Genomic DNA, 15,091 nt, shown 5'->3' with positions numbered 1-15,091 from the left:
TATGATGGTTAAACTACCTATTTTTAAAGCGAGGACATGAAATTCTAATTAAAGAAAGGTAACATTCAAGTTATATAATCATTAATGGTTAGGTACCTCTCCTGCGGGAGAAACTGGACTATACCATAAACCTTTTTTCATTAAAGAAACACCGCCAAAAACGAAAAACACAGGTTACCTATAACCTACCTACGTTTTGCTATACACTTGCCTAACAAAGTAGATCTATAAATACCCACAGAAATCTTATTTTTTTAGTTCAGTGTAAATACCTTTGGAAGAATTAAGTGGTATGACTTATGCTATTAAAACCACTATAATACAAAATGTATACTACCTACAAATCAAATAAGAAGGTTGAAAACAACCACATCAACTACAGAGAAGAAATGTTTTATGAACCTTAGGATACATACTATAACTAAGAGAGGTTAAATCAGTACCTATTAACCTATTAACAACATGATGTAGATATTAGGAACCAGTGATTAAAATTACTCACCTTTAAATTAGCACTGGTTGCACAATTACTGTTATCAAATCAACAAACATTTAAACATTCATTTAAAACTAGTTTTATCAAACGCACACAAAATTTCTAAAAAACGAAGTCAACAGTACCGCCATCTTTTGCAATCAAGCAGAACTACGATAAGATTATACACAGCGTTTCAATACTATCATGTCAATTATTCTTGACATTTAAATTGACAACATTACAAATTGATGGACAGATAGATGATGAAACTTATTAATATATAATGTTGATCCAAATTTACATGCAATTTATAGTTATATTAGAAGAATCAATATGGTCTTTGTTACAAATAAAAACAGTATAAATTGGATGATTTTAAATAAACATAAACTGACTTTCTTTATTACTGTTTTACATTTTTAAAACACCAACAAACTTGACAAATTAAATTTCAAAAAACTATTTAGCCAATTGAATCTATAAATGCATACCAAAAGCAACTCTACCAACACTTTCCCTTATTCTAAGATTAGAAAAGATGAAACTTACTTATAAACTTGCGTTCTGAAATATGAAGTTTCTATCTTCCGTAGCTTCGACTGTATAACGTGAAATCTCGGTTGTTACTGTTCCCGTAGAAATTTCGCGAAATCTGTTCTTAGTGCTCCCCTAACATCCCTAGACCCCAAGGAACTTACATGCCAAATTTCAACTTTCTCGGCTATGCGTTATCTGTCAGTCACTCAGTCGGTAACGAAATAGTTTGATATATTATAGCATTGCTCATTAAAATCGAACCAAAACAAGAAGAAGAAATCCATTCCTTTCTACAGACACAGATTTCGGTAAGCAACGAAGTTTTGGTGACCATAAACAACGAAATTAGCATAGTTACATCAGTGTTCTTAAATCTAATGAAGAAGTACAGCAACGCCCTGACTTTCAACCTCGCCCTTTAACTCGGTGTAAAACAGTGTCTAAGGATTTTAAATGTGTTGATTGTGATTATGACCAATGTTAAACGCTTCAAACAAGATCTCTTGATACATAAAGTTCGAAGCATTTCAATGTGCCAATTGTAATTATGGGACAAATGACAAAAAGCAACTTCAAACATCTTTTAAAAACATAAAGTTTCGAAGGATCATATAAATGTGCTACTTGTGATTATGGGACAAATGATAAGGGCTACTTCAAAAGACTTCTTTTGAAACATAAAGTTTCTAGGGATCTTTAAATGTGGTCATTAACATAGATATTAATATATCTATGATTATTAGTAAATCAATTGTGCTGCCACATCGTGTCGAATAGTGGTACTATCAAATGGTGCAGTTCTCTATAATATTTTTAAGTTATACCTTAGCGACATCTGCTGCTTTACCGTCATTGTGGTTTATGTAACTTTTTAGAAACGATATCTTTGAGAATGAGGCAATATTGGATTTTAAATGACAGAACTTTCAATATTGAAAGAATAGGAGCAGGTTTACCAAAGAGTAACCATTTACTCTTTGGTCTTACAGCGACTGTACTTTAAAATTAAAATTTATTAACAGTAAACCATTTCTTTTAGATGATTTAGACCTTGGTTTCCCAATTGTTGCAATATACCTTCTACTCCTTTTATATCAAGACAGTGGCGAAAAAACTGCTACGAAGGAAAAAAGGCGCGCCGCGCGTGCGGCCCATAACAATGGAAATGTTAATAAATACCTGATTAGATACCTAAGCAGTGTGTTCATATTATGGTTCTTCCATTAAAAGGAAATGGGATTTTAAATGCCGAGGTAGTGTACCTACATAAATTACCACTTCATCGGTTATTAATTTGTTATGAATCGTTCGCTGAAGTTGTTACCTCTATTTTTCAATTTAGAGTAAAAAGAAAAGGATTCATTGACAATAATTACAATTCTAACAATCTAAATTGTTAAAAAATAGAACATGCTGTTTTTTTATGAATACGCAATAAAAAACCGCAATTACTATTTAAACCTTTAAATTTTATTTTTTTACTGCGGAAACGTGTCATTATTGGCAGTGGTGTAATAAAACAAAACTGACATCGTCTCTTCTGTTTTATGATAAGTCAAGTCGACATAACTGACCAGCGCAAAGGAAGTGATATGTTGACGACTTCCGTCGCGTGTTATGCTATTTCCCACCATCGTTATATTCTCTCCTGTTATTTTTACTCGTAGTGACTGTTAAGTTTGCCAGAATATATATAATGCATAAAATCCGGTTTTACCAATTTTTCTAATTATACCTACTGTAGCGTTATATCAAGGCAGTAGCCAGTAATGAAGATACGCCAGAGCAAATACGACAATGCGCGACGCCGCGCGGCCGTCCCATACGAATTCTCGCCGGAAAAGTTACACTTCAACCATTGAATTTATAACTATCAACGATGCCATTTTAGATAGTGTATGTTTGGTTGCCTAAGTGGCAGTAAGCTTCCGATTAACATTACTTTAGTCGGTGATCGTACTTGCTGTATAACAATAAGCCGTGTCACTAACATACAGACATACCCTATATATACTAAGAATTGTCAGATCCATCTATCGGTAAGAAAGATATTGACCGTGTCATATGATTGCACGTGAACATTGCGGTGTTGGTGCTGCTGCATTTCGTTTGTAGAGGGTTGACTGATTCGGTAATCCAATTTGTGGTATACAAAATGTCTTACCCAGCGACGTTAAATCTTCAATCAGCAACAAAGGAGCATGTTTTGGCAGTCTCAAGAGACTTCATATCACAGCCGAGGCTCGGTATGTATTAAATTTGTTTTTTTATTGGGACATCATTCAAAAATACCTGGCATACCTGGGGCGGGTCGTATCTAATGGTGGAGTTTGATCATATGATCACCCCTTTTCAAATTTTTTTGTTCATTTATGGATTTTATTCTACTTATCATTACTATCAAATACTTCTAATCTGAATCCATTAATTAAGTGTACCATCAGCTGTTAGTTGTAATCATGTGATAAGTCTCATGATAAACCACTCCTATACTGGAACTTTTAGTTTACAAAACCGTTTCTGGAGTAAATGGACCGTTGGTCATTTTGGATGATGTAAAATTTCCAAAATATGCCGAAATTGTGCAGTTGCGTTTGGCCGATGGGACTATACGGTCAGGTCAAGTGTTGGAAGTCAGCGGTTCCAAGGCGGTCGTACAGGTTTTCGAAGGCACCTCCGGTATTGATGCTAAAAATACACTTTGCGAATTTACTGGCGACATTCTGAGAACTCCAGTATCGGAGGATATGTTGGGTCGTGTATTTAACGGCTCTGGAAAGCCAATTGATAAAGGTAATTGTATTTCAGTGGTGGACGGTGTTGATATCTCTCTTTTTAGGACCTCCAATATTGGCGGAAGATTTTTTGGATATCCAAGGGCAGCCCATCAATCCTTGGTCTCGTATCTATCCTGAAGAAATGATCCAGACTGGTATCAGTGCAATCGATGTCATGAACTCGATTGCTAGAGGACAGAAGATTCCTATTTTCTCAGCGGCTGGTTTACCACACAACGAAATTGCTGCGCAAATTTGTCGACAGGCTGGTCTTGTTAAAATTCCTGGAAAATCGGTATTAGATGACCACGAAGATAATTTCGCCATTGTTTTTGCTGCGATGGGTGTAAACATGGAAACTGCCAGGTTTTTCAAACAAGATTTCGAAGAAAATGGTTCGATGGAAAACGTGTGTCTTTTCTTGAATTTGGCCAACGATCCTACTATTGAAAGAATTATTACTCCTCGTTTGGCACTTACTGCCGCCGAGTTTATGGCTTATCAATGTGAGAAGCACGTATTGGTTATTCTAACCGATATGTCGTCCTATGCAGAGGCTTTGCGTGAGGTATCAGCTGCTCGTGAAGAAGTACCTGGTCGTCGTGGTTTCCCAGGTTACATGTACACTGATTTAGCTACAATCTATGAACGTGCTGGACGTGTTGAGGGTAGAAATGGTTCCATTACTCAGATTCCTATTCTTACTATGCCTAACGACGATATTACTCATCCCATTCCTGATTTAACTGGTTACATTACGGAGGGACAAATATACGTAGATCGTCAATTGCACAACAGGCAAATTTATCCCCCAATTAATGTTTTACCTTCTCTCTCACGTTTGATGAAATCTGCTATTGGCGAAGGCATGACCAGAAAGGATCACTCTGATGTTTCTAATCAATTGGTAAGTTCGATAAAATTAAGCGGGCCACTTTTTAACCTACACAATTTTGTAGTACGCTTGCTATGCTATTGGGAAGGACGTTCAGGCCATGAAAGCCGTGGTGGGAGAGGAAGCCCTTACACCAGACGACTTATTATACCTCGAATTTCTCAGTAAATTTGAAAAGAATTTTATTTCTCAAGGCAACTATGAAAATCGTACTGTATTCGAATCGTTAGACGTTGGATGGCAATTGCTACGTATATTCCCGAAGGAAATGTTGAAACGTATACCTGCTTCAATTTTAGCAGAATTCTATCCAAGAGATTCGCGTCATTAGTTTTTAAATAGTAGTGTAAGACATGAGTTGTTTTTCTTTAGAAATTATAATTGGAAAATTATGTCATTTGTAAATTTCTCATTATATTGTTGTTGATATGATAGTTTTAATTATAGCTTTGCCTAGTGTGCATGATATGATAATTATGTGGAGTATTAAGTTTTGTCAATTTCAATTGCACCCGCAGGTGAAAAAACCAGATCAGTGTCATAAATTTGTAAATAGACAGGCCTGATAATTTCTATTTTCAATTTTATTGTCAATTGTATTATAATTTTTAATATTTGCTTCATTGTTATTGTGTCATTAAACAATTGTATAGTATATAATAATTGTATAGACAATACTGTAAAGTAAGTGTTAGATGATATTATATATCCGTACTCACTTCACAGTGTGTTAGACACACTTTTAAACCTTTTTTTTTTGCTTTTAACGGACACATTCCACTAGTGTTACTAAATTTTCAAATATTTATAAGCAATATTTCTTGCTTGATTCAGTATTGTATATTTGTAAATGGTGAATGGAAATCTTATAAATTTTGTTGCAATTGTAGTTGAAATTAATTTTATCTATTTTTAATGTAGTATATATCTGTTAATATACATCTCAATTATACAAATTACAATTTATTCTTATTTTTATACTCCTTATTTCTCTATTGTAAAATAAATCTGCAGCATACAGTTGGAGAACATCTAATATATACATATTTCGTGTCCCATGGTTACACTGAAACAGCTAGACTGATTTTTATGAATTTTTTATATATGTAGTATACAATACGTTTGAGATAAGAGGGCCACTTCAATATCTCTTCTATCCGGCTCAATACGAAAGAGTTGTCAAATAAAATTTTATTATGCATTACGATCCATCTGATTACGTATTCAAACTTCCGGTGTAACCGGAAATCGATGCAACTTTTGTTTTTCAAAAATCAAATGGAATGCCTGTCTTTTTACGATATTTGAAAAGAGCAATCAATTTTCTGTCAAAAAAATGGAGAAACCAGTGATTAGGAAATTTATGAAATCTAGCAAGCCATGTGCTATATCACACAGAAAAGATGTACTATCACCCCGTGTAATGCAAGTCCATCCTGACAACACGGCATGCTAGATTTCATAAATTTTCTAAATCTTTAATCACGAATTTCTCCATTTTTTGTAGGTATATCCACCATATGCATATCTTATGTCTTACATCAAATTGATTGCTCTTTTAAAATAATCGTTAAAAGACATAGGCATTGCATTTGAAAAACAAAAGTTCCATCTATTTCCAGTTATAACGGAAGCGATACCGGAAGTGTGAATATGCGATCAAATAGATCGTAATGTCACATATAAAATTATACTTTTTCGTATTTCGCCTAATAAAAGAGATATTGATGTCAAACGCACTGTATATGAGAATAGATCGTAAAGTACATCTCAAACCACTAGGTGATTATATAGTTCGCTGGTGCGAGATGAGGCGGCGCAGCTACTGAAACCGGGCGTATGCTTCCATCGAAGAAAAGGAGATTTCCTAAAGGTGTCGCTGGAGGAACTAAACAAACCATATCTGATAGAAATTTGTGTGATGTGGTATGCAGTGTTTTTTTTTTTGAAAAATCAATAATGCTTTAGAATTATAAAATTGACCTAGTGCTCTTGTATTTACCATTGCAGTTTGGTGTTTACAGTGTCACAAACATTACATAAGTTAGTTAGTTCGATGATCATTTTTAAAAAATGCATATCAGCTTGCCCAGACTAACATGTCTCAAAATTTACTGCATTTATAAACAGGCACCTAAAAAAAACAAAATTAGAAACACCTTAAATCTATAGTTAAACTTTTCCCAACACTATACTTAAATTAATGGTTGCCGAATAGGTAAAGCCTGCAGCATACGCAGACAGCATTTTAATATATTGCGCAACTTGGAAATGCGAATCAACAATGTTAAGGAATCTTCTCCTTGAAGAAGGCGACGGAGCCCGATGTGATGAGCATGTTGGTTGCTTATGCTGCAGAGTTTACCTATTATATTAGGGGATCATTACTTTTGTCAATCACCCTATACATACCTACCTGAATCATGTTTGTTTGTTATACTTTACAAGTGGTTCTGCCTTTATATTATTAAGTATTTATTTATGCGTTCATGTGAATAAGTGTATTATCAGTGTGATATTATTGCCATGTATGTGTCCATTAACAATATATCTTCGTGGGGGAAGTACCTACCTTTTATACAGTTCCAATTCTTCGCTGTATCATATGTTGCATCCTCATCTTGTGCGGACTGCAGCTCTTGTGTCTTAGCAAAACGTGAAGGAGGTCCTCAAATTAACTTTTCTTCTGTTTCGTATGCGATTTTGGATGTGATGAGATAATCGACTTTAACGAGAGTACTGATTGCATTTGACTTGTACTTAATCGTAGCAGAAGTCGTAGTAGAGCCATGCCATTTTGATGTTTTTTTTATGTGCATGCCATTTAAAACCATTTTATGAGTTATTTATTGTTTGACCTCGATAGATCGTAAATGTGTTTTGATGTCTTTGTGTAGTAAATTGATTTATCGTTCCACTTGTGTAACGCAATACTTGATTTTTATTGTTCGATGTGAAATGTTTGATGTGTACGTATATTGTTGTCTCTTTCGTCTTTCATCTCTTTACGTCGAAAAGTCGGCCATGAGTAGCCTTGTTATATAATGGAAGATAAAAAATTTGGTTAATTGACCAAAGTTCCGTAGTTTTGTGTAGGTACCTACTGACTAAGTTTCCGTTTAGAATATTTTAAAAAAACGGTCCCGATTAAGTTATTTAAAGAATTGCCGATTTACAAAAAAATAAATGTCTTCATATTTCTTGATCTTCAAAATACTTGAGCATAGAATATTTCGACTATAAGATATTTAGACTGAATTATTTGTTATTTTAGAAAATATGCAAGACAGTCCCGTAGCCATTCATTCGGGAGGAGCTGGATTTCCGATTGATCATATTTACGTGCCTTCAGTGATATTTCGGAGGGACGCAATCCCCCTTCAGTCCCCTGCCCTCCTCTGGCTACGTGCTTCTTGATGCAAGAAGTAAGTAGTTTGCGCACGCGAGTAGAGAATAGTATATTGAAAGACAAGTGTTACAATGCGACCTATTGTAATACGACTATCTTGTGGCACGAGTGGCGACGCGAAGCGTAGCCACGAGTGTCCGCAAGATAGGAGTATTACAATAAAGCATTGTAACACGCGTTTTTCATACTATTTTTTCTATTTCGGTGCTTTAATTTAATTTAAAAAATCATTATCAGAAACTATAGGGAACATTAGAACTAACATGTTTTATGTTGGGAACACTTTTTATGCCGTTAAGTTTTAGGTTGGCAGTGTAGTAAAACTGACATTTTGAAGTTCAAACATGCAAGTACCCAACGAAGTACCTACTTGTACTAACTAGTAACTGCCAACTTAAGAGATGAGTTACCAAAAAAAAAACGACTATAATCACTGTCTTTGTACAACTGTTTTCGGCGGAAAACAGTTGTACAAAATCATCATTGTGACACCGAAATAGAAAATAGTACAAGTGCAGAAACGGTATTATTGAAAAACGAGTATAAATGTAGGAACACGAGCGCCAGCGAGTGTTCCTATTATACGAGTTTTTCAATGACCGTTTCGGCATGCGTGTTTCATACTATTTTTTCTACGAAAGTGAAAAATTCTTCTCTAGAAATTAGAAATTTCAACTAGCCAAATAACGACAAAAAATCGTATAGTCTGATCGTAGTTAGATGTTTCAATTGTAAATGATCCAGTAAGCCGGTTGCCATGACAAAACATAATTGTTTGAAAAATCGTAAATTTAAGTCAAACAATTTGTGGCGTAGTGAAGAAGTGTTAAGATAGATTTTGACGAAACTGAAGATGAAGAAGCTAGGTATGTGCACCCCGCCGGACGTTGCGGAAATGGCTAATGCGGTTTCGCATGAATTGCTACCCCAAAAGTCTAAGCAGCGTTTCGGAAAGGAGCGTTTTCATAAGAGAACAAATCGCTAAGTTTTTGAGAGAAGCGCCTGATGAAACATTTGTAATGATGAAGGTTTGTGAATTTCTTATTGTATTTTTAAATCATAAATAAGCATAATTTAATTACAGGTTGCTCTCGTCCTTGGAGTGGATGGAGCTTGCCGTCGCGTCGGAGCGAACGTTGTAAAATGACTGTAACGGATTTCACAGAACAAGATGCAATTTTATTGATACCTAACGATTCCTGACTCCAAGAATCATGTCCCAAGAACGTTTTCTGTAGCAGAAGGCAAAGAAAATTCTACCATTGTGTGTCTTATATAACGAACCTGTGAATAAAGCAATACAATTACAAAGAGTTACTTCGCATATGTTTATTAGCGTGTAGAAAATGCGTGCAGAAAATATTTTTTTCTATTTCGGTGTCACAATGATGATTTTGTACAACTGTTTTCGACCGAAAACAGTTGTACAAAGACAGTGATTATAGTCGTTTTTTTTGGTAACTCATCTGCATCTCTTAAGTTGGCAGTTACTAGTTAGTACAAGTAGGTACAATACTTCCATGTTTGAACTTCAAAATGTCAGTCTTACTACGCTGCCAACCTAAAACTTAACGGCATAAAAAGTGTTCCCAACATAAAACACGTTAGTTCTAATGTTCCCTATAGTTTCTGATAATGATTTTTTTAATTAAATTAAAGCACCGAAATAGAAAAAATAGTATGAAAAACGCGTGTTACAATGCTTTATTGTAATACTCCTATCTTGCGGACACTCGTGGCTACGCTTCGCGTCGCCACTCGTGCCACAAGATAGTCGTATTACAATAGGTCGCATTGTAACACTTGTCTTTCAATATACTATTGCCGCACTAGTGTTTCAAAGACCTGTTTTCACAATCAATTTACCTACAAAAACAATCGTGTTTCTACACTTTCGTAGAAAAAAGTAATTGCTATAAACAAAGGTCATGATTTTTGCTATAAATTTATTTTCGAGTTCCGTTTAGTTTATGCAACACCCCGTACTACTTCAGCAAAGTTGTTCAATATTGATACCAGATGGCGAAGCCGAACGTATTTTGATAAAGGAATTTGTCTACATAAAGATAACATAAAAACAAGGACGCGTGTGAATGTTAGGGAGTGCAAGCGAAAACGAAAACCTTACAGAACTAGTTTGTAATTTGTAACAATCCTGCGCCCGCTGCTGCCAGTATAAATATAAATACAACCGTGATTGTTGTCAATCAGTTGTCATATCCTTTAGTGTTGGTTTGTAGTTAGGTTCGCAGTGCTTACGTATTTAAATTTTTAGTGCCCGGTGCCGCGTTGAATACTAAACAGTGCATTTATGTCATATGTTAAAATCGAAGAATAACCCTAAATTTAATCACAAAAATGGCATCCGTGTGTGCAGCGAATGTCCGCGGTAAATTAAGAAACTTTCTACCCTTAATTAATCACACCACATCAAGAACCTATTTTGCGAATAATATACACGAACTTGGCCAAGTTATTAAAGGGAAAGAGCCAAAGTGGGTTGATCAGAAGGATACTCAAAATATATTTGATGGAATACTAAAATCCGGTATGTTTACTTTTAGTAATTTTTCATGTGCAGGCAGTACAATATTAGGTACCTACTTCTACTTCACGTGCAATTTAAACCGTGATGTATAATAATTATTGTTTGATTAGAGAAGTTAGTTGCTTCACTAAGCAGTGACGTAGAGGATAAGCCATTATGTTTTATACTTATTCCTAGTTTACCTATTTGTTTAACCTCCAATAGGGCGATCGGTGTGTACAGGGTCATCCGAGAATCGATAGCTCGCAACACTCAAATGGAAATTTCATTAACAATTTAGTGTTAATTTGAAGAATGTCGGAAGGTGTAATAAATGACATATTGGTTTTTATTATTGCGGTTGTGACGTTGTGTCACCCTGTATAAAGGACAGAAGGCTCTAGCCCAGGGATGGGGAAATAGCGGCCCGCGGGCCAAATCCGGCCCACGATATGATTTGATCCGCCCGCGGGACGCGGGTAATATCATTCATTTATTTTTGCGCGATCGGTCATTTCTGACTATTTACCATGTGTGTTTCCATGACAGTACGTAGAATTTACCAGTTGCTATGATTACGACGACGCCAAAATTACTTACCGATCTAAAAACAGAACAGCAATAGTATATTAAGTATGGAGAACGGTAAGGGATTTTTACCGTTCGAAGACAATTGTTTGGAGGAGGAGCGAAGCGACGACTCCAATTATTGTCTGAGAACGGTAACCCTTAACGTTCGACGTGCTTATAAAATTTTTTGCGCGATCGAAATTAAAATTATGCAACCAATATAAATATGCACTAAGAAATTAACGAGCAGAATAAATCGAAATGATCGAAGTGGTATGGTGTCAATCTCTAGGTAACCAGTTTATTTGTCAAAATTGAAATTAATAATTTCATAAAAAGGTGCATGTGTCTGATGTAGTTTACTAGCTTTGTACTTCCTTTATGACTTTATGAGCGTCTTGCTATAGGAAACAACAGCACAAATTGTACGTTTAATGTACCTAACAATAATTAAAGATTAAATCTCGGATTAAATGTAATGTAAGACTGTTGATTTTTAAAAAGGCGTCGGTAAGTATTTTTGCTGTTCTGTTTTTAGATCGGTAAGTAATTTTGGCGTCGTCGTAATCATAGCAACTGGTAAATTCTACGTACTGTCATGGAAACACCCATGGTAAATAGTCAGAAATGACCGATCGCGCAAAATAGTTATTTACCTAACAAGTTCGGTAAGTTAATTTTCCCGCATGAGCACTTTGTTTGCAGCACGACCGTATGGAGTGCTGCATTTAGTGCGAATGCGGGAAAATTCTTTCCGAAAGAGTTAGGTACAATATTTTTTGTAACGAATTGCGTAAAAAAAGGTCAAAATTAATAGTTTTGTAAATTAGCTTTTTTCTAATCATGAGTTGGTAACACAATCATATGTTTGGTTGGTAACATAATTTTGTAACTACCCACTTTTAATAATGCACTGGTCACATTTAAAACTTCCACATCTTTGGTTAATACATATTTTGCCTTTGCAATGAGTGCTACTACTGGTCACGGCATTGCATCGTTTGCACTGAATATCTTGAGTTGCGTAAATACAATCGTTACATTTAAAATCCTTGGAAGCTTTGTGTGTGTTAATATGTGCTTTCTTAAACTACATATGCGAATAGTTGCAGAATATCACTGGTCACATTTTAAGACGTTTTAACAATAAATTTTACTTTTTCTTGAGTTCCAATTCTGAAAAATAATTTGATTGCGTTATAAGTTCTTGTTTATATATTTACGTAAAACTTAGTGTACGTCTGTTTCCGATTAATCGCACTAAATACCCTCAACCAACGGTTTAATTGATTTTACAGCAGATGACAGTTAATCATGACATGACGTTCGTTGACTTCAATAAGTACTACCAACCGAAGAACGCGCATAACCCCTTCTCTCCAGCGGAAACTAAAAAACACCGCGATGCGGGAATAGTAGATTACATACCGAGCTGGGAGGTGGTTCATTACCTACCCCGAGGGCTTAAGGTACCTCACCGACGCGCTTCGCGCGGAGGTGAGGTATAGGCGCGAGGCGTTGGTTATGAACCACTGACCAGCGAGGTTTGTATACTATTTTACTCACAATCGATCATTTAAGGTAAAGTATATAATTCAACAAGGTGTTACTTTAACTGTCAATAATAGTGACACCGCCAATGTAACCATTAATGTTTACAACAATAGCAAATAGTTTCGTTCTTCTTCGTAATTTGCTATTGTTGTAAACATTAATGGTTACATTGGCGGTGTCACTATTAGTATAAGTTTCATATAAGGATAATATGAATAGCATTTGCAGGTAAGGAAAGTGACATATGCTAGCCGGGAAAGTGACAGCTAGCCGGGAAAGTTACTTTCCCGGCTAAGGTGAGTAATGAGTCGCTTCGCAACCGCTATGAAGGTTAGGAATTCAGATAATACTAACCGATTGTGAGTAAAGTCGTTTTCCCGTGCATCGAGGATGCTTGGAAACATTATCTTTCCATTCAATGAGTACAAAATTAGTACTTTGTGTACCAAGGCGGGAAAGTGGTTGTTTTCCGGGGCGAAGGAAGACATGGCCAGGCGAGGCGCAGCCGAGGCTGGCCACTTCCTGAGGCCCGGAAAACAACTTTCGTGCCGTGGTGCACACAATATTTTTTCTCCTATACACTTACATTTAAAATTAATCCCTCAACAACGTCCGACCGCAAGCGCTTGAATTTGGATTTGCTTTAACGCGTCAACGTGCACGCGTTTGTTTTGTTTATTTCCACGTTTCCTGCTGACTACGCGAAAAAAATTTTACGAAACGGTGCAATCTAAGTGGGCTCACGAGTATATTTTTTACTCGTAGATTTACCCCTTTCCCTTATAATACAGTTCAACGCAAATTGAAATTTTAGCGCGCTTGCGATTGCACAGTGCGGAGTCACCGAAGGGAGTCACGGTGCAACAGAGTAGATGTGCAAGTGGAGAATACCGATCATGTGCGAACTGAGTTGACATTTCCGGCATTTCACTGGAACGTGATTATTTCCTTAGAAAATAACGGGATTTAAGGGGTTGTAATTAATACCAGGCGCATTTGAAATTATTACTGGTCTTGTGTATTAACAAATGTGTTTTAAATTGAATGTGTGTTTTCAGGGACAAAATCACACCGGTTACATTTTAAATCCTTCGCAGTATCCATGTCTTGTCAAATGTTAGATGCTTTTAAGACTGGATTTATGCTTGGCGACAAAAGCGCAATGGGCACACTTTAAATCCTTGATGATCTTGTATTTAAAAAAACGTGTTTTATAAATAGATTTGTTCATTCCTTACAGTCACACTGGACACATTTTAACTTCGGGGTAGTCTCGTATATTAAAATGCTACTTATTATGGATAAGCGGTGTTCTACTTACAGTGCAAAGTACATCTTGGTGTTAAATGTATTGACACAGATGCTCGTTATTGAAAGTAAATGGGAGATTATGACTTAAGTTTGAAACGTTTGAATTGGTCACGTGACATTGGGAAAGTATTCAAATTCACGAAACATTGATAGGTATGGGTTCGCGGTAATTGAATAAATTCTTGAATTCAGTAAAATAAAGTGAACATAGGGTAAATTTAATTATTAAATCAGTGTTGACGATTTTATGTTTCTTATTTAATTAAAAAGAAATAACTTCTTTGACATTTTTAAAGTCACTAAATATAGAAAGTACCGCAATCCATTGGGCTCGTGTGTTAGAGAGAGAACGCATGATTTTTGCCCAAAAATGGCGGAAGTTACCAGATTCTAGTAACTTTAATGTTAGGGATTGTTCCACCTGTTTGTAGATATATGTATATATTTTTATAAAACATGACAGTACTATGAAGTTAGGTTAAAAAAATCTACAGCTATTCAAATTTTATTTGTCAATTTTTTTAGGTTGGCAGCAAATTTGCCCAAAAATGGCGGATGATTGCGGTACTTTCTATATCTAGCATATATATTATATATGTATATGATATCACAGACAACATATACTACAGACGGTCAATCTTAAGGGGAAAAAGCACGCTAAGTTTTGTGACAAATGTCCCCTTATTTAAAAACCTGCTATCCCTCTATTTTGCTCCATCTATTAGCGCATACAACAATGTGTTGGTTCTTCTACAGATTTCTTTTATTGGAATGGTTTTGCAAATTGTCTAGGGAAAGAAGTATTGATACTTTTTTGTTAGAAAGCTGTCCCACAAGAAATCCCCATAATTTACATCTGAGGCGAAATGCTGATAATCTTTGCAGGTACACATACAAAGCAAATATCACTTCATATTCGCAATTACGTATTACTCGTTGTCTTTGGGTGCATAAGAAACGATATAACTTGCACCACTTTTCGAATTCTCGAAAAAAGTGTAATCTCCGTGTTTGTTGATATACCTACGTACTC

The 15,091-nt window shown here is 35.6% G+C and overlaps 3 protein-coding genes and 1 long non-coding RNA gene across 5 annotated transcripts in view; 2 read left to right on the top strand and 2 right to left on the bottom strand.

Moving 5' to 3' along the window:
* Positions 1-626, bottom strand: part of LOC116170571 (glycerol-3-phosphate acyltransferase 1, mitochondrial) — a 28,022-nt gene extending 27,396 nt beyond the window's left edge. Inside the window, exon 1 of the mRNA XM_031487058.1 lies at positions 503-626. The gene's annotated coding sequence lies outside the window, so the exon portion shown is untranslated. The remainder of the gene's footprint in view (positions 1-502) is intronic.
* Positions 627-3,085: 2,459 nt separating this feature from the next.
* Positions 3,086-5,121, top strand: LOC116171004 (V-type proton ATPase subunit B). Its single transcript, XM_031487618.1, has 4 exons — positions 3,086-3,261; positions 3,521-3,808; positions 3,855-4,699; positions 4,752-5,121. The coding sequence occupies exons 1-4, from the start codon at positions 3,171-3,173 to the stop codon at positions 5,016-5,018; spliced, it is 1,491 nt and encodes a 496-aa protein (XP_031343478.1). The 5' UTR covers positions 3,086-3,170; the 3' UTR covers positions 5,019-5,121.
* Positions 5,122-5,316: 195 nt separating this feature from the next.
* On the bottom strand, positions 5,317-7,594 carry LOC116171007. The gene is made up of 2 exons (XR_004145357.1): positions 7,260-7,594; positions 5,317-6,821 (listed from the first exon to the last, which is right to left on the bottom strand). It is a non-coding gene; the product is annotated as an uncharacterized LOC116171007 (long non-coding RNA).
* A 61-nt stretch (positions 7,595-7,655) lies between these two features.
* LOC116171005 (4-hydroxybutyrate coenzyme A transferase) overlaps positions 7,656-15,091 on the top strand; it is a 42,833-nt gene continuing 35,397 nt past the window's right edge. Inside the window, exons 1-2 of one of the 2 annotated variants that reach the window (XM_031487620.1) lie at positions 7,656-7,779; positions 7,962-8,112. Coding sequence is in view for 1 of the 2 variants with exons in the window: in XM_031487619.1 (XP_031343479.1) it covers positions 10,455-10,644 (190 nt within the window). In the remaining variant the exon portion in view is untranslated. Of the gene's footprint in view, positions 7,780-7,961; positions 8,113-10,258; positions 10,645-15,091 lie in introns of those variants that run through there. The other variant, XM_031487619.1, reaches the window with a different exon arrangement.

The sequence above is a fragment of the Photinus pyralis genome, unplaced genomic scaffold, assembly GCF_008802855.1.
Source record: "Photinus pyralis isolate 1611_PpyrPB1 unplaced genomic scaffold, Ppyr1.3 Ppyr1.4_LG5, whole genome shotgun sequence".
NCBI lineage: Eukaryota > Metazoa > Arthropoda > Insecta > Coleoptera > Lampyridae > Photinus > Photinus pyralis.
Note: the sequence above shows the minus strand (reverse complement) of the source record. Positions and strands in the feature narration are given on the sequence as shown.